Here is a 20217-nt window from a genome sequence, read left to right on the forward strand (position 1 = left end):
GATACCGTGGTCCACGGTATCAAAAGCCGCTGAGAGGTCCAGAAGTACAAGGACAGAGGAATAACCCCTGTCCCGGGCCCTCCAGAGATCATTCACCAACGTGACCAATGCCGTTTCCGTGCTGTGTCCCGGCCTGAAGCCCGACTGGTATGGGTCTAGATAATCTGCTTCCTCCAGGTGCCGCGGGAACTGCCATGCATGAATGGATAGAGATGATAGGTAGATAGGTAGGTAGGTAGGTAGGTAGGTAGATAGATAGATAGATAGATAGATAGATAGATAGATAGATAGATAGATAGATAGATAGATAGATAGATAGATAGATAGATAGATAGATAGATAGATAGATAGTGTAATTGTAAAATCAAACTCTTCCCACAAACTTAACTACCGAGGGTTTTTCTGGTGATAATACAGAAGTGATTTGAATCCTTTCTTTTTACAAGAAGGCAACTGTAGAAAATGAACAGAAGAGAACAAGCCTTCTTCCTAACTGATGCCAAATAAAATCTTTGCTTATCTGTCTAGCTTCAGAAGTAGAAACTGTTCATTCAAAGGCAATTTGTCGAACACAAAATATTGAAGATGTAAAAGCTACAATAGAGAGCATGACTTGCAGTATAACAGCTGGTAAAACAATGCTGGGGAACATTCCAAGGGAAAGACTTCTTTGAGTCAGGGAACTTCGGGTTTGATACTGAGCCATAACAAAGCTAGGAAACACAGAGATGATGCCAAAAGAATGAGTAGATCCCACAGAATGAATCACAGGCCTATTATTCAATGGCCTTTTAATAGAAACCCTCTTGCTTGTCTTGTGATCCACTGAAGTACAACGTGCTCGTTCACTTACATTCTCCTGTGAGAATCCAGAATCTCCTAAGCTGTGTACTGACTGCATGAGTGTTTCAGATAGAATGACTGAGTAGGATTTTTCATGGCTATATTATTTACCATGTGCTTAAAGGAGGTACAATCCTTATAGGAAAGCAGACACTAGGACTTAATTTCTGAAAACTAAAAGAAGGATGGGCAGATTGCAAGATTGTATGGCAACTGTACAACTTTTCCCAATGTGGATGTCCTGCAGACATGTGATCATAAATTCCCAAAATCCCAAGTCAGCCTACCATGATCATAAGTGGAAATTATGGGGTCCACACAACTGGAAAACATCCAGACTGGACAAAATAGCTCTGTGCTTATATTATCTTATATGATCTGTGCTTATATTGATAAATATTAAGTGTGATGGAGATGCACTAAATACATTCACTCCAAAGGCCACAAATTACAACTCTAGAAGGGCAAACTATCTTCAGAATTATAATAAATTTCCACCATTATATTAAAAATAATAGTTACAAATGGCTATAGCTAGGCTTAAATCAAAAGAACGGATTAATGGAATTGGAGCAGAGAATTGTTTCAAAGCTATTGGCAATGTTTACTATGAAAGGAAATTGAGTTAATGGGACTTCTTTGGAAGGCATAAAAATATAGCAGTAAAGGAGAAATTAGCCAAATCAGAGAAGTATGTGTGACTTGTATTTTACTTTTCTAAAAAATAACTATTAGTTTTAAGTTAGCACAAGGACTAAATGTGTATAGATACATTGCCTTATTTTACCGTTTTCCCCTAATTATAATAATACACAATACCTAGAAAGAGCTAGGAGATCCCTTCCAAGTTGGACTCTTACACTGATCTCTTTCTGACAATATTGTGGAAGTTCTTCCAAACAGGGCTTCAGCACAACTCCCAGGTTGACAGATTGTGTTCCCTGTGCTTTCACACCACACCCTTGTGAAGCAGTGGAACTGATCAATTTTGAAATCAAAGTGCCTCAGGAACAATCACTAAAAACCAGGTTTGAAATTGAAGTGTTCTCTCTGGGCATGTGAACATTCCTAAAGATGTGAATCTAGCCAGACTGATGATTAGTGAAATGAGTTTTATAATTATGGTGGAAAAAGCCTATATGTTTATAGGAAATATATGATTGGGACAGGCAAAGCCAATTACATCTTAAGTCCAACATGTATTCCATGTATGCGTGCCTGGAAAGACAGGCAGAAGAAAGTGATCTCAGATTAGTAATCTCTTAGATAAAGAACAAATAAAAGGAACTCAGAGCAAATTCTCAACACTCTGTCCACATACTTCTGCTTCTTGGGTCAGTAAGTCATGAGATTCTGAAAAGTCAGTGCCATTAGATTTGGACCACCAACATTTTGAAATGATAAAATAGAGTTAATGGTTATTTGTTTCTCTCGCTCCGCTTCTGGCTATTTGTTCCTCTCCTTATAGCTGATTAGCTGCCAAAGCATCACACTGTTCGCACGCTAATCTTATTAAATTGAGTAAGGGTTGATTTTGTCAGTCATTCTCACAATAATTGGCTTTGCTTTTTTGAAATCAGTGATGGAAAGGAATCAAACACATAAGACAGAGAATTGGGGGGAGATGGAGCAGAATAGCAAGAAGCTGGTTACTTGTGGTGATTTTTGCCCTCCTATATTAATCAGTTGTTAGTTGGGTCATCCAGAACAACTCTGCATCTTGTGGGTAGCTCTGAGGAAAACAACTGTGATCTGTTTTTGATTGATCCCAAGGCTTTGAAGACCAAAAATGATAGCTGAGCAGTCCAGATGTAAAGAGAGATCTGAATGGTGGAGCAAAAATATTTTAAGTGGTGATCTTGATGGGTGAGGGGAATGATAAACTGGATTCTACTTAAAGCCACAAAGGTGTTGGAACTATTACTGCTTCCTTCCTATATCTCTATTATCTCTGTCACCTCAATCTCTATATAATTTTTACACAGCTTTAATGATTTTAATAATGTGTGCAAGTGTATCTTTCTCCAAATACAATGAATTATATTACATTTGTGTTTCACGGTACAGTTTTTTGAGAATATAAATAAAGCTGATCAAAGTCCACAATTAATCTCTCCAACAGCCCTGCCTTGCCTGGACCAGAAGAAGCGGATCAATACTAACCGAGGATGCTCTTTTGTCGCTCTTGCACTTCTTCCTCCTCCTCCCCCTCCTCCTCCACCACCACCATTATTTCCTCCATCACACTTCACACATGGGTGGGATTCTGTAAGTATAGATTTAAGCATATATATTTTCTTACCTTTTGTTAGAAACCACCAGATCATATAAAGAGTATATAGCGTAGGGCACTATGCAATTCTAATAACTAAACTAGATTAAGACCATAATCTGATAGCTACTGTACTCATCTGAGGGAAGATTGATGGAATTTAACTAGATTTATTTCTGAGCAAGCATGCAAGAAGATTACATTATGATTCTTTTTCAAAAGCATTATATATTTTAAGTACATTTCAGAGCAATAATATAATAAAATTGAAATTAATAATTTTGATATTAAAAGTTTTAATTGTAGAACTGTGAATAAAATACATGCAGATTTTAAAATGAAGTGATGACTTGGCAAAGGTTTCTTTAACGAAGTTGTAATTGATAAAGTTGTATCAGCTGTCTAGTGTAAGCATTTCCAAGAGTTGCAATGGATCCTGTCTCTCATCTTGCACCATGTGCTCTGCCTCTGATCTTATATGAAAATTCATGCCATCCTGGCTTATGTTTCCCCTTGATTTCATTTTTATGTTGGAGATTAATCGTTATGGCTTCAGCCTCTGCATCTTGGGGTTTCAAGCCAAGGGGGTATTTATTTTTGCAACCTGCCTACTTATCCATTGCCCCATATGTAGGATAACCTGCATGTCTTATGGAGTAATGGAAAGCGATATATGGCTTCCAATATTAAAGAACATGAGAAGACAAGACATTCATAATGAGAGACATTATGCTCTTTCCCTTAATTTGCAAAATGTCTGAACAATTGTTATCAATCAACTGATTCCATCTCATTGCAAGCCAGATCGGTTGTGCAACAAATTTTCACTTGTCTTCAGGTTCTATAAACCAGGGGTCCCCAACCCCTGGGCTGCAGCCATAGAACTATGCTGTGTAAGTGGTGGGTGAGCATGTGTGCACATGCAGCTTCACTCACGCAAGTGACAGGCAGTTGAGCTCACATGTGCAGCTCCACTCACATGAGCGATGCACATGCACCTGCCATTCACACAGAACTCTCCCTTCCCCCCGCCAAGGCCGCCAAGCTGAAAGGTTGGGGACTGCTGCTATAAAGTTCCAAACAGATCTCACATAACACTGCAGGTGTGTTATAATTGCCTACAAAATTAAGTGGAGCATAATTCTATGTCAAAAATGATTGGACAGAGTGCTCACTTCAGAAGCACATATACTAAAAATGATTAGATTGAAAGAGATGAAGAAATGGAAGGTACCATCTCTTCTAATGGGCATCAACTTACATCTGCTGTTTTGCTTGTAAAGATAGTGAGATTGGCAGGACTGACTTGTCAATCGCCATAGGATTGCACAGTGCTTTTTTTGGGGGGGGGAAGGTGCCGGAACTCACACACGTCATACAACCCGCCTTGCCAACAAGGTTCCATCCAAAAAAGGTGCCAGAACACTGTTCTGGGCATTCTATGACAAAAAAAGCCCTGGGATTGCAGATATTTTCTGTCTTTTCCACCCTTGCTCCATTCCATACTGTTTTTATTCATTGTTAATAAAAGCTTCTGAGTGTTTTATTATTCTCTTGACGATAGCCTTTTCCTTTTAATGTTGCATCAGAGATGTACAAGGAATGGAGGTGAGGGTTAAAAAACAGTCAAGATGGTAGACACAATCATTTCATCAAAGCTCCACCCTTTTTATGTGTATTGCCATCTTGATTTTTTTTATTTCCTCCTTGTGGATACTCATGTTTCACTTTTCTCCAGGAAACTTGAAGACTTAAGAAAATAGTCTAACTATTTTACTATAATGCCTGGATAGCCCATTATCACAGTTTCTCCCCTTTTCCTTACTTCCTTGTACTTCTGTTCTTTGTCCTTTGGCAGGGAACTTTAGGAAGAATCTGGAGGGCTATCAAGACAGGTTTTTCCCCTTATAATTGTGAATGGAGGATGGGATCTGTTATAATTGTTGAGAAGACCTGTTGCAAACAAATGAATGGGTGGGTGAGTGGGTCGATAGGTGTACGTTTGTGTAGTATATTTTTGTAACTGGCTTGTATATGAAAAATAGTGGTTGGTATAGAAATAGTATAGAATAATAAAATGAATTTCTAAATAGTATATCTTATGTTGGAAAAGAATATTTGTAGGTCAGGATTGAATTTAGTCCATAAGTAATCTCTCTGACAGCCCTCCCTTGACTGGGACCCTTGATGCTCTTTGAGCTTGGTTATTTTCTTACAGACATTTCATTACCAAACTAGGTAACATCATCAGTGCTGCAAGAAAACAACCATGCTCAGAGAGTACCTAAGGACCCTTACAAACCTTATTTTACAGGCATTTCATATGGATTACTAATGGTTTTTATCCTATTGTTTTGTATTACAATATAGCTTCTGGCAGATAAATATATATGCATATGCACATAAATGTATACATACATACAGTAATAATGAGTCATACTGAAACATTTATTATGTAGGAAAAAGGGTTTTACTTAGCTGAATTGGCAAGGTTTGATTGACAGGTAGAGAAGCTGAAATTTGTACAGGGTTTCTATCTGTCTGTCTGTCTGTGTCTATATCTATCTATCTATCTATCTATCTATCTATCTATCTATCTATCTATCTATCTATCTATCTATCTATCTATCTCTATTTCTCTCTATCTTTCTCATCTCTTTATCCATCCATCCATCTCATCTTACATCTTACTTTGGGGAAGGTGATGTCATCTTAAAGACAGGATCATCTTCATTTTAAATAGAGTAAGTTGACTAGGTTCAATTTGCCATCTATAAAAATGCAGTTTAACATCAATAACTATATCTCAAAACACTTAGGCATCAAGCTTCCAGATGTAAAAATAAATAAATAAACCACAAACCAGAAGTAAATAAAGATCCCATAACATTTAATTGGAGTATGTATCTTTACTGAAATATTAAGATGTTCCTTGATATTGGACAAAATGTGCCACAGTCCTGTCCAACCTCTAATAGTTGCAGAAATCCATTATATCATATCACATTTATTGGAGGACTTCCCAACCTTTGTATGATATTAGCTATAATAAATCTTTACCCACAACATCTTTTCTAATTATTTCATTGCAAATGAAGGGACATAATTGAGACTTAAAATAGATTTAATCTACTCTCTTCCTTGAATTCCTCCTAAAAATCCCACAAGCTGCACTAAAACTATGGGTCAACATGTAAAACATACAGTAGTATAGGAAGAATTCTAGCAATAAAACCAAGAATATAATGGGACTGCCATAAAAATCAGCATGAAGAGGTCAAAAATTCCAGTGAGGCAGCACCAAAAAAACCCTGCTAGGAGAATATGACAAGAGGTGTTTTCATGCAACTGAGCTTGCATGAAAGAATGGTAATAGTGTACCTTTTCTCTCTTTTTAGTACATGTTCTAGATTGATCCATTATGTTTCAGTATCTCCCTCAACAATAAGATGAGTGGCACGTACATTTAATAAATAAAAAATAAATAAAGCTTGTATGGAAATGTGGTACTGAGTAAAATACATAGAGGTAACTTCAGGCCTATTGGCCCCTGGATGTTCCCCATAGAGCAATAGCATTTACACTTAAATACCGCCTCATAATGTTTTACAGAACTCTCTGTAGAAGTATTATTTGCATATTGTCCCCAACAATCTGAATCTTTCTTTTACCAATGCTAGAGGGATGGAAGAATGAGTCTACCTTGAGCCTTGTCAGGATTGAACTTCAGGCTTGGGCAGAGTTGCCTACAATGCTGCATTCTAAAACCACTGCACTGCCATGGCTCAAATGATCGTCCATTCTTCTTTGAAAATCTCATCTATCTATCTGTTTTAAAGTGTTGGATTTTTTCCTTCAGTTTCCACTGTTTCAAAAGGAAAAGGATGAGCTCATTTCCAGCCAGAATCTGAAATAAAAGAAACCAATTCCACAGCCCGTAAAAATCTTCAAAACACTTGACATAGAAAAGATGCAAAGCCTTATGCTGCACTCAAGGGTAATGACCTTAAATAACATTACTGGAATGTGTGAGAGAAAATGATGTTCAGTTGTGTACAATTAAGCTATAGTACCTAATACAATTTTATGCTTTCTTAAGATGAAAAATGCCAGGAGGATAAGACTTTTCATTATTCTGTATCTTTATTTGCCTGCAAATTTACTGGCTGAATTCAATATTCCATAAAGGGACAGTCTAAGTCTCTTGCCCGATCTGTATTATATAACTCCTGTTCAATAGGTGAAAGAGCATGATGTATGCCCTCTGACTGTTACTTCATTATTCTTTTCTGATTGCTTTGCAAGGAGCAGAACTTTATTTCTCGCACTCAGTAGAAACTTCATAATCCATACAGACAGTCTTCGACTTACGACCAGTTTCTTAGTGACCATTCTAAGTTACAATGGACCTGCCCAGGCATCTTCTGACTTGGCTTGCTTATCACTTGGATGCAAAGTTCTGACAGCTAGTCACCCACCACCCCATGGTCACATGGTTGCATTTTAGGTGCTCAGCAACTGGTCCACATTTATGGCAGTTTGTAGCATGCCATAGTCACATGATTTTGATTTATGATTTTTTTTTCAGGAAACCAATGTTTACTTCTGGTTTCCTATAAAAAACGCCTATTGTGGGCAATGGATTTGGTTAATGACTATGGTGATTCACTTAACGTGCCACAAAAAAGCTTGTAAAATTAAAAGTAGTCACGTGGCGACCCGCTTAAAATTTGACACAATTTATGACTCTAATCCCAGGTTCAATTACAGTCGTAAATAGAGAACTACCTGTATTAGCATCATATGGCAGCTGCTTTATTGGGAGATTCTATTTCTGGGATCATCTGCTACTTGCAATTTGTGCTACCAGCAGGAAGGTCTATTTTGGTTGAGGAAGTTGTGTTGTAGAAAGAAAGTGAGAAGAACCAGATCAAAATCCAGTGTAGTCTAGTATTCTATTTCCACAGAGGCCAAACAGGCGCTACACATATGTGAGCTTAGGAGCAAGCCCTCTGCTCATGTGCCCAGAAACCTCTATTCTATTAGTAACAGAAATGGCTTATAACCATTGGCAGCCTTATTTCCCACAAAGAATAAACCTTGCTATGGCTTAGCATGTTAACTTTTATGGCTTGTAAATCATGATGTAGAGTTTAGTGTCATAGGTTAACCCAGCTACCTCTAGATTATGCATCAAACCATCACTTAGGGAATCCAGTTATTGAGCTATAACTCTTTTCCAAAAACATTGGATAGAACTTGGGAAATCAGAAATTGGAAAATATCTAAATGACCCATGAATGGATGAAAGAGGCATTTTATTATCCTGCTCTGTCATTGGCCTATTGCTCATGTATATTGGGCATTTGGGCCAGGAAGCTAAACAGGATTGTGCCTGGTTAGTTCTTGGATGTAAGATCTCCAGGAAATTATGGGAAGAATCAGGAAGTTGAAAAAACATTCCAGGAGCAGAGCATACATATGATTTTGTATTATTGCTAAGAAAAAAATACTTGGATATATCAGAAAGTTCCTAGGCATCAATCTCAGATCTAGTGGAATTTTATTCAACAGATAACTGTACCTCATCAACCTTATTGGCTCTCAGAAGCTAAGTTGATACTTGGATGGGAAGCCAAAATAGAATTACCAAAGCTTTAGCTAGGCATCTAGAAAAAGTCAATGGCAAATCCCTTCCATGCTCTTACCCAAAAAATTGCATGGATATATCCATAAAATTATCAAGAATCAAATTCAACTCAAAGCAGATTTTACTTTTTATGTCCTTTTGTGCCTCCCCTCCCCTTTTTAATTTCTTAGATGTTGTTTTCTCTGGATCTGAAAAACTTGTGTCAAGAGCTTCAGATAACACAATCTCCCTGTGCAGAATCTGTATGCCCCCCAGGATCTCCTGGCCCCCAGGTTAGTATTTTATTTTGGAAGGACAAAATTGGGTCACTGGGGACAGATTTTCTGATAAGTTACTTTGTCAGATGGCATGGAAGAATAAAAGGGGCACAATGAGAGGAAGACGGGGAATGATGCAAAAGAAAGCAACCTCCTTACTTTAATTACAGTATATTTATAAGGGCCTTCATTTGGTTAATAGACTTGTTGAGCCATCAAGGCAAAAGTTTCTTTTAGTGCTTTTTAAATAAACTGGTGAAATAATTGTATAATTATGTAAGTAATTAAATATTAAATAAATGATATAAATAAGTAAGGAATCCAATGTTTCTATAGGTCTATGAATAATTAGAATTCTATGAGTTTGAAATCTTAGCTCTTGTTTGATAGGACCAGATTGTCTTAAACAAGGACGAAACATTAAAAGCTTCAGAAACATTTACTTTAAACTAATTATTTGTTACTCTTTGAACATGCCACCTCTCTTTGATTTTGAGACTTAGGTAAGCTTTTATTTTCTACTGAAATACCTAATTTTGAAAAGGGCTCAGTGGAGGCAGTGGCACACTTAGGACTTAACCGGTCTCCATATATCACCTCTCAACAAGTCCAGGGGTCTGGAAAGCTAACATGGTTGTTGCTGCCACATTCTTTCTTTTTAAGTTTCCCCATTGTTGTAGCATAAGGTTCAGGCAGATGTGCTTGCCAGCTTCATTTCCATCTAGGCCAATTCTGGGAGCCTAATCTAACCATAGCAAAAATGTTTTTTCTACTTTTTTAATTGGCTTTGCTAAAACAGAATCATTTCTCCCGCCCCCACCCCCGCAAATTCTAGATGTTATGCTTCCATCCTATCTCTCCACAATATTTCACATAGTGTGTCCATATGAAAGGCTCTCAATTCTACCAAATTAAAGCACCATCTAATTGTTCCTTAAGGAGTATTTCTAGAAACAAATATGCAGTCAGATGTGAAGGCAAAGGATAGAGTTACAAGTGTAAGAAAATGTCATTCGGAGTCGCTAACAAAATTCCAGAGTTTATCAGGAAGTTGGACAATAAAAGCCTTGTTGGAAACATCTTTCATTGGTCATTAGGGGTAAAGACTTAAAAACTGAACATTAAATGAGGCCAAAATAGTAGAGGCTGCTCTAAACAAACATGAACCATGTTGCATGTGAAGTTTTCTGTCCAAACTGAAGACAAATTGAAGTGAATAAACTTGGTATAGATTCTTTCAAGAAGAAATAAGAAAAGCTCTGCTAAGTCACAAGTTATCACTGACAAGTCAGTGAACAAATTGTATGATGAAGATTTTTAAACATCGTACTTCTATTTTTAGGGCCCACAAGGTATTCCTGGTGTGAAAGGACCAAAGGGAGTAAAAGTAAGCTCCAAAGTTGTTTTGTTAAATGTAAAAAATAAAGCCTTGGGGGAATTTGTGCATACAATATGCAAATATGGAATGCAAGCAGATTATGCTGATTGTGGTAGAAATGCAGATCACCTGTAAAGGAAGGTTACCATATCTAGCCTTTAATACCCAAATGGCAGCAAAAAGGGTTGTTTTTTTTAATTTTTTTGCTTAATGGCAGTCTGGATTTTTGCAGCAAAGATATTACTTTAAACCAAACTTATCAGAATACAAAGTTGTATTTTAAGGCTAGCAAATCTGGGGTTCAAAAATCCATATAGATGGTAGCAAAGAGATTCAGAAATTAAATCTTTGCTGCCATCTAGATTTTTGTAACCCAGGTTTGTCTTCAGTAATCGGAGTTTGGAATGCAACTTCTGCTTCTGAACTTTTCTCTTGACCATTGTAGGTTGAATTGGAAAGGTTGAAGAGAAGCTACAATTTTGATTTATTGAAGATGCTTTCTGTTCTCTGGATGGTCAGAATCTTGATTGTGCAAGATTCCTGCTCAGACAAAGAACAATCTAACTAGGTTATCTAAACACATTTACAGATTTTTTCCCCCAGCCAATTTAGGGAAGTCCTCTAATCTCCCCCCAGACGTGTCTCCTCAAAAACCTGGAAGAGCCTCAGTATTTGAGTCATCACTGCATTTCCCTCAGTATTCAATTTATGAGTGTGATCTGTCTGATTAACAGAAGTCGTGATTATAAAAAAAGAATATAGAGATCTGTCACATGCTGCTTTCCTCTGTTCTTGATAATCAACCAAATTAAAAATGTCCAGCTACATTCAAATTGTTTGTGCCTCCTACTGATGTATTATTTTCTCTGGCAGGGTGAGATTGGAAGACCAGGAAGAAAGGTATAAGACAAAATGCATAAGATATCTTATAAGGTTTGCGGCAACCGTCTTAAACCTGGTACCCTTGTGATATGTTGGACTGCAACCCCTGACTTCCACTCAGCAGGGTTACGCTAGATGTGGGTGATGGAAGTTGTAGTCCAACAAATTTGGAAAGGCTGATTTCTAGAAATTTTCTCCAACTTAATTTCATTCCAGGTGTGGACTTCAGTGGCCAGAATCCTCCAACCAATATTGGCATTGCTGAGAATACTGAAAATTGAAGTCCATACATCTAAAGTGGATTCAGGTTGGGGAGGCTGCTTTTGTGCATATGCTAAGGCATGTTATAAAAGTTCTACGTGGCATTAAACACTGATAAACATGCATTAATCTGAGATATATAGATATCATATATCTATTCTCTAGAATTGAAATAGAAGTTCTTCTTGTCCCAATAAATCTGTTAGGCTCCCCTTCTCTTTCACTTCCTGGCCAAGACCTTCCTATTCCAAAAGCCATTTACTTGCCAGATCCAATTCTCTCTTTCCTGAAATCTGGTGGAATGGCTGCATTGAAGTGACAGATGAGGAAAAGATGAGCACATTGGATTTCTGGGTGCTCCATGGTCATGACTAATTGCTAGTTGAAGTTACTCTATTATACATTACAGTCATTTTGAATGTTTAGTAAATTATGTGAATACCCATGCTAATACACCTGATTTTTCTTTTCTTTTTTAATTTGATTTACTCCATTCTCTGTTTTTTTGAAGGGCAGCCGAGGTCCTCCAGGTGTCCCTGGAATGCCAGGATCTATTGGATGGCCTGGTCCAATGGGACTAAAGGTAAGATTAAGCTATTGATGAATGATTTGTCAAGCAGCCTATTTATAATGTAAATTATAATCCTATTGAAACCCAGGAATGGAAAGATTGCTAATACAGTAAATGATGAGTTTCAAAAATCTGTTGTTTACTTTGGGCAGATGATGTCCAAACCCCAGATTTCATATAAAAATAAATTATTATTTAATTATTCACATTGAGTTAATAGGTATATATTTCTGGAATTGTCTGGAATTGATAGCACTCCCACACCTACAACCCAAAATATGGATCAGATGTTTAAACAATACCTTTACCATAATAAAATAGGACCAATTAGTAAACATCCACAAAACTATCAGCAACATCTTCAAAGGAATCCAATTCACAAGGGAAGAAAAAAATAACAACACACTACCATTCATAGATATCCTTATCAACAGAGAATACAATGGCAACTAGAAACAAAGGTGTACTGAAAAACCATCCATACCAACCAAGTGCTGCACTTCAAAGTAATAATAATGCAATGCAATGCAATGCAACGCAACGCAACGCAACGCAACGCAACGCAACACAATACAATACAATACAATACAATACAATACAATACAATACAATACAATACAATACAATACAATACCACAGTTGGAAGGGACCTTGGAGGTCTTCTAGTCCAACCCCCTGCTTAGGCAGGAAACCCTATACTATTTCAGACAAATGGCTGTCCAGTTTCTTCTTAAAAACTTCCAGTGTTGGAGCATTCACAACTTCTGGAGACAAATTGTTCCACTGGTTAATTATTCTAACTGTCAAGAAATTTCTTCTTAATTCTAGGTTGCTTCTCTCCTTGATTAGTTTCCATCCATTGCTTCTTGTCCTGACCTCAGGTGCTTTGGAGAATAGCTTGACTCACTCTTCTCTGTGGTAACCACTGATATATTGGAACACTGCTATCATGTCACCCCTAGTCCTTCTTTTCATTAAACTAGACATACCCAATTCCAGCAACCGATCTTTATACATTTTAGCCTCCAGTCCCCTATCATCTTTGTTGCTCTTCTCTGTACTCTTTCTAGAGTCTCAACATCTTTTTTACATTGTGGTGATCAAAACTGGATGCAGTATTCCAAGTGTGGCCTTGCCAAGGCATTATAAACTGTTATTAACACTTCACGTGATCTTGATTCTATCCTTCTGTTAATGCAGCCTAGCACTGTGTTGGCTTTTTTGGCAGTTGCAGCATACTGTTAGCTCATATTTAAGTGATTGTCCTCTAGGCTCTGAGATCCCTCTCACAGTTCTACTATTGAACGAAGTATCACCTATACTATACCTGTGCATTTGGTTTTTCTTGCCTAAATGTAGAACTTTACTTTTTTCATCATTAAATTTCATTTTGTTAAATAGTGCCCAATGTTCAAGTCTGTCAAGATCCTTCTGTATCTTAAGCCTGTCTTCTGGAGTGTTGGCTATTCCTGCCAGCTTGGTGTCATCTGCAAATTTGATGAGTTCCCCATCTATACCCTCATCCAAATAATTGATGAAGATGTTGAAGAGTACTGGGCCTAAAACAGAACCTTGGGATACCCCACTGCAAACTTCCCTCCATGTAGATGTTATTCCATTGAGGGCTACACGTTGAGTGCAATTGGTCAGCCAGTTATGAATCCATCTGGTTGTGATGCTGTCTAACCCACATTTTTCCATTTTATCAAGTAGTAGGTTGTGGTCTATTTTATCAAATGCCTTACTGAAATCCAAGTAAATTATATCCACAGCATTCCTTTGGTCCATTAATTTTGTCATCTTGTCAAAGAATGCAATACGATTTGTCTGGCATGATCTGTTTTTGGCAAACTCGTGTTGGCTTTTGGTAATGACTTTGTTTGCTTATAGGTGTTCACTGATTCATTGTTTGATTATTTTTTCCAGAATTTTCCCATGTATTGAGGTCAGGCTGATAGGTCTGTAGTTTACTAGATTCATTTGCCCCCCTTTTTTGAAGATGGAAACTACATCAGCTCTTTTCCAGTCCCCTGGTAATGTAATAGTAATAAAGTTGGAAAGGACTTGGAGGTCATCTAGTTCAACCCCTTGCTCAGGCAGGAAACCCTATACCATTTCAGACAAATGGCTGTCCAATCTCTTCTTAAAAACTTCCAGTGTTGGAGCATTTACAGCTTCGGGAGGCAGGTTGTTCCACTGATTAATTGTTCTAACTGTCTGGAAATTTCTCTTTAGTTATAGGTTGCTTTTCTCTTTGATTAGTTTCCATCCATTGCTTCTTTCCCTGCCTTTGGGTGCTTTGGAGAATCACCTGACTCCCTCTTCTTTGTGGCAACTCCTGAGATATTGGAACACTGCTATTATATCACCCCTAGTCCTTCTCTTCATTAAATTAGACATACCCAATTCCAGCAACCATTCCTTATATGTCTTAGCCTCCAGTCCCTTAATCATCTTGGTTGCTCTTCTATGTACTCTTTCTAGAGTCTCAACATCTTTTTTACATCGTGGTGACTAAAACTGGATGCAGTATTCCAAGTGTAGCCTTTTCAAGGCATTGTAAAATGGTATTAACACTTCACTTGATCTTGATTCTATTCCTCTGTTAATGCAGCTTAGCACTGTATTGGCTTTTTTGGCAGCTGCAGCACATTGCTGGCTCATATTTAAGTGATTGTCAAATAGAATTCCAAGATCCTTCTCAGAGTTACTACTTTTGAGCAAGGTATCACCTACACTATACACTCCAGAATCTTTGAAAGATATAGTTCAGTGGTTCTGAGATCATGTCTGCCAGTTCCTTCAGAACCTTAGGTGTAATACATCTGGTCCTGGTGATTTGAACTCATCTAGTTTGGACACGTGCTCCCTTACCATTTTTCTTGCCTATTTTAACTTGTGTTTCTAATTTTTTTTTTATGGTACTGTTTTTCATAGGTTGGGCTGTTTTTTCCTTTGTGTAAATACAGATGCAAAAAATGAGTTGAGTAGTTCTGCTTTCTCCCTGTTGCTTGTCACCTTCTTACCACTTTCTCCCACTAATGGATCAATCATTTCCTTAACCTTTTTCTTGTTTTTTTTTACATGTTGAAAGAAGTTTTTTGTTGTTGTTATTTTTGACTTTTGTTGCAAATTTTAGGTTATTTTGAGCCTTAGCTTTCCTCTCTTCCTCTTTGCAGGCTCAGGTATCTGCTGATATTCTGCTTTAGTTATGTACCCCTCTTTCCACTTTTTATACTTGTTCTTTTTGTCTTCCAATTTATCAGAGAGTTCTTTATGCAGCCATGCTGGGTTTTTTTGAGAGCTGTTATTTTTCTTCTTCATTGGTATTGTGCTAGATTGGGCTTTTATAATCTCACTTTTCAAAATTTTCCAAGCTTCTTGAATTGTTTTCCCCTTGAGGATTCTTATCCATGGAATCTTTCCCAAGCTCTTTTGGGGTTTATTGAAATTAGCTCTCTTGAAGTCCGAGACTCTAGTTTGACTATGTTCTACTGCTGGTGCTTGCATAATGTTGAATTCCAATATTGCATGACACTCTCCCCCCAAGGCTCTTGTAGCTTCAACACCTTCTATCATTTCATCTCTGTTAGTGAAAATTAAGTCCAATATGGCTGATCTCCTAGTTGCCTTTTCTATTTTTTGGGAGACAAAGTTGTTTGCTAGGTTTGTCAGGAACCTGTTTGATCTTCTACTTGGAGTTTGTCTCCCATTATTATTGTGATATGCTTCCTATATGCCTTAGTTAACTGACTAGCAAAAAGTCCATCTATTTCCTCTGTTTGGTTGGGTGGCCTATACTATACACCTATCGTAATATCATCCACCCCTTTTATATTGACCCAAATGCATTCAAGACAATTTTCATCATTGTTGTGCTCTATTTCTGTAGAAATGTAGTTATTTCTTATATATAGTGCAACTCCACCTCCTCTTTTATTTGGTCTATTTCTTTTAAATAATTTAAATCCCTCTAGTTGTATGTTCTATTTGTGGGTTTCATTCCACCAAGTTTCCATAATGACAACAATATCATATCTGCCCTCATTTACTTGAATTTCTAATTCACCCTGTTTATTGCTCATACTCTGTGCATTGGTATATAGACATTTAAGTCCTATTTGACTGACCCTCTGTTTACTTTCTACATAACCCGTGTGTTACCTGAGTTCCCCTACTTCCTTATCACCTATTTGATTAGTGCACTTTGCATGACACTCACTATTAAAAGCCTGATTTTGCTTGACAGCAAGGTTGATATTCTTACCTGCACAAACACCTATATTACACACACTGATAACCCTATTAATTTTAGATTGCTAGGGACAGAAATGTTCTATATCAATTAACTCACTGTCCCCACTGTTTAGTTTAAATAACCCAACCTCTCACAAGAGAAGCTATGTAAGAACACTATTTAGATGAACACAAAAACACTGCAGCAATCTTGAACAGCACAAAAAAGAAGCAGATCATCTATATAACATCTTCCAACAAAATGGATATCTATGCAACATTCTTGAAAAGTGCCTCAACCCAATATAGCACAGCCAACCCAAAATTGTAACAAGGAAAACACTGTCATACATCAAAAACACCTCAGAAACCACCAACAGACTACATGACATCAGCATACCACACAAAACAATGAAATCTCTCCAAAACATCCTAAGTAAACCAAAAGACCCAGTAGCCCTAGAAGAAAAAACAGAAGTCATCTGCAACATACAGTCTAAAGACTGTTACCAGCCCCTACATAGAACAAACAGACAGAAGACTAGCTGAATTCATCCATAAACACTAACTACTGTAATAGTCAGAAGACATGATGAAAACCCTTTAATTTCACAACATATGGACAGACTTAACCATAGTTTCAACTGGGATACCCTGACCATCCTTGACCAAGCCAAATCCAGAAATACTAGAGAATTCCTGGAAGATTGGCATTCAGGCAAATCGGTGATCAACAGACACATAGAGATAAACAAGATACGATACCATTCAAAAGAGACAATTAATAAGCCAAAAAGGGAGACCAAAATGTCTACCTCCAGCAATCAACATCCAGATGAACAGAGATTAATACCAAGATTAACATTAGACCAACAATTAAGATGTAAATAATACTCCAATCAAAGAATGGCCAAACAAACCAATGTAAACAGTCTAACAAAAAACAAAACCAACTGGGCAGGCCCCTAGAATATAAACTGAGAGCAAATCCTACTCCTTACTAGCACTGATGATGTTACCTAGTTTGGGTAATGAAACATCTACAAGAAAACAAGCAAACTCAGAGAGCACCAAGGACCCCTCATTTCAACCCTGAGCTATACACATTATCCTTTACAGGTACACATTTCTATCTATAGTTGTCTTTATAAGAGTAGAGTGAAATTATGGGTTGACATAATTATCTATCAGAACATGTTTTCTCTTCAGAGCATCTGTGAAAAGGCAGTGGGAGAGTTGGCTACAGATGGTCAGTTAGAAGCTAATCACATAATCAATGTGTCTAGTTAATACTTGAATGGTAGATTACCAGAGAACATTAGGACTATAAACTTAACCAATTCACTGAAAAACATATTAGAACTGTTCCTTGAAAGTACAAGAAGAGGCTCTCTTTGTTGCAATCTCTTTCACCCTTCCCAATGAAATTTGGCAACATGATTGCTGACAACTGGTGGGATAGTTTCCTAATATCAGAAATACAGAAATTTGGGAGCATAAATTAGTTCAACACCCTTTAAAAATGGGAAAGAAAATCTTCCTAAATGTTTCATGGCCAATTCTGTTGTCTCCCCTTTCAAAAATAAATGTGACCGTAGCTTCAGACCATCAGAATCTGCCCATCCCTGCCTTACACTGTGATACAAATCAGCAAATTGGCTCAGCGCCATCCAGGTTAACTATATCCAATGGTAAGAAAGGTAAGGGAGCAATCTGAGCAGCCTATACTCATTTGCTTACGGTTCTATACAAAGAACTTATGTTAAACTCAGATTATACAGTGTAATTTTCTATGATATGGATGCATTAAGAAATGTAGAAATTTCTCTTCTCTAATTATGAACTACAGCTATCAACCAGTGCAACCATTGCAATAAAATCTGGCCATTATGAATAATTTTCTCTATTGTTTCTTTTAGGGTGAAAAGGGAGATTTGGGTTTGATGGGATTGCCAGGCACAAGAGGACCAATGGGCTTCAAGGTTTGTTACTCCAAGCACTATGTTCTCTTTCTTGGGGTCTAACAACTATTGGGTTAGAAGATAATTGGTGTACATTGTAGATAGGTATCATTTATGATTTTGGGGACGAAGAATAATAATGAAAAGATACAAACTTTTTTCCAATACTTTTTTTACAATGAAAGTATTGTAATAGACTGTGGAAACATTTGTTTTTCTTCTCTTCTTTATCAGATATCTTGCGGCAATGTAATAGTGTACATGGGTTGAACAGAAGCATTTGCAAGGGAAATCCAAAAATTAAAGATGATGGTTGCAATCACATGATTAAAGCACATGGAAAAGGTGTGAGGCTTTGATAAATGTGATCATGGCTATCATCTTGACTTTTTTTACATCCACTCCTGCAGAAACCCCTAAAGCTGAACTACACAATATGTTAAATATATTTTAAGTACAGAAATGGGTGAATAAATGAAGTATTCTGGATATTATCACATTCATTCATTCATTTATACATTCATTCATTCATTCAATGTATTTAACGTGCAATTGTTTTGATTTTTGTTAGAACAAATGTCTGGGTTTGACCTTGAACCTGGTCACTGGGCACTGTGGATAGGAGTCATAATAATAATAATAATAATAATAATAATAATAATAATAATAATAATAATAATAATAATAATAATAATAATAATAATAATAATAATGATAAAGTTGGAAGGGACCTTGGAAATCATCAAGTCCAACCCCCTGCTCAGGCAGGTAACCCTATACCATTTCGGACAAATGGCTGTCCAGTCTCTTCTTAAAAACTTCCAGTGTTGGAGCATGCACCGCTTCTGGAGACAGGTTGTTCCACTGGTTAATTGTTCTAACTGTCAGGAAGTTTCTCCTTAGTTCTAGGTTACTTCTCTCCTTTATTAGTTTCCATCCGTTGCTTCTTCTTTTTTTAAATAAATTTTTATTTATTTTTCATTGAAAAACAAAAACATAAGTCTTTTATCACAATATCAACCAAAAAAAAATCAACACTAATCAATACATTCACGGACGTGTCCGGTGCCCCCCTCCCGCACCCCCTTCTTCCACTTGCATACACCTTCCTCCTCCCATCCTACCACCACTCCTCCTTCCTCCCTCTTTCCTACCTCCTTTTCTCACTCAACCATCCCGTCTGTGCAGTTGGGGTATCACCGGGCACCTCCTCAAAAAACAAACAAACATACATATATATACATATAAATCTATAGTACAAACCTACCCCATTCCCCCCTCCCCCCCCCAAGACTTCCCAAAGCTAATCTAGGAAATAAACGCAAAATAATCCCAATTCTACTCAAAACTACTCATTATTACTACACACTAGTACAAAATTGCTGTGACTCTAAAATAACATTAAATTACAACAAAAAAAATTTTTTTAATTATATCAATATATAATATACCTATTTTTATTCTAAATTTTTAATTAAAAGCTACATAATAATTTTTCAGTTCATACTTCCTCTGAATATAATCTATCCATCTTCTCCATATTGAGATAAATTTTTCCTGAGAATGGTCCTTCAGGTACGCGGATATTTTTGCCATCTCTGCAAAGTATGATACTTTCTGTCTCCAATCATCCATGGTTGGTAATATCTTTTTTTTCCAATTTTGAGCGACTAAGGTCCTTGCTGCTGTTATACAATACAACATCAGTTTCGTTTCTTTTTGATCCAAGTTATCCATGATACCCAATAGAAATAACTGCGGTGTAAATTTTATCTTTTTCTTAAAAATCTGTTGAATATTCCACCAAATCTTAATCCAAAAAGCTTTAACATCCCTACATGTCCACCAAATATGATAATAAGTAGCATCCATACTACCACATCTCCAACATTTTGGTTGCAAATTT

The 20217-nt window shown here is 37.0% G+C and overlaps 1 protein-coding gene across 1 annotated transcript in view; it reads left to right on the forward strand.

The window, feature by feature from the left end:
• The window catches only part of COLQ (collagen like tail subunit of asymmetric acetylcholinesterase), a 51063-nt gene that overhangs the window by 6385 nt on the left and 24461 nt on the right, over nt 1-20217 (forward strand). The window contains exons 2-7 of the mRNA XM_029283100.1: nt 2966-3111; nt 8936-9037; nt 10365-10409; nt 11274-11300; nt 12055-12126; nt 18270-18332. Of these exons, the coding sequence (XP_029138933.1) occupies nt 2966-3111; nt 8936-9037; nt 10365-10409; nt 11274-11300; nt 12055-12126; nt 18270-18332 (455 nt within the window). The remainder of the gene's footprint in view (nt 1-2965; nt 3112-8935; nt 9038-10364; nt 10410-11273; nt 11301-12054; nt 12127-18269; nt 18333-20217) is intronic.

This window comes from Protobothrops mucrosquamatus, unplaced genomic scaffold, assembly GCF_001527695.2.
Source record: "Protobothrops mucrosquamatus isolate PMUCROS unplaced genomic scaffold, P.Mucros_1.0 scaffold18, whole genome shotgun sequence".
Lineage (NCBI taxonomy): Eukaryota > Metazoa > Chordata > Lepidosauria > Squamata > Viperidae > Protobothrops > Protobothrops mucrosquamatus.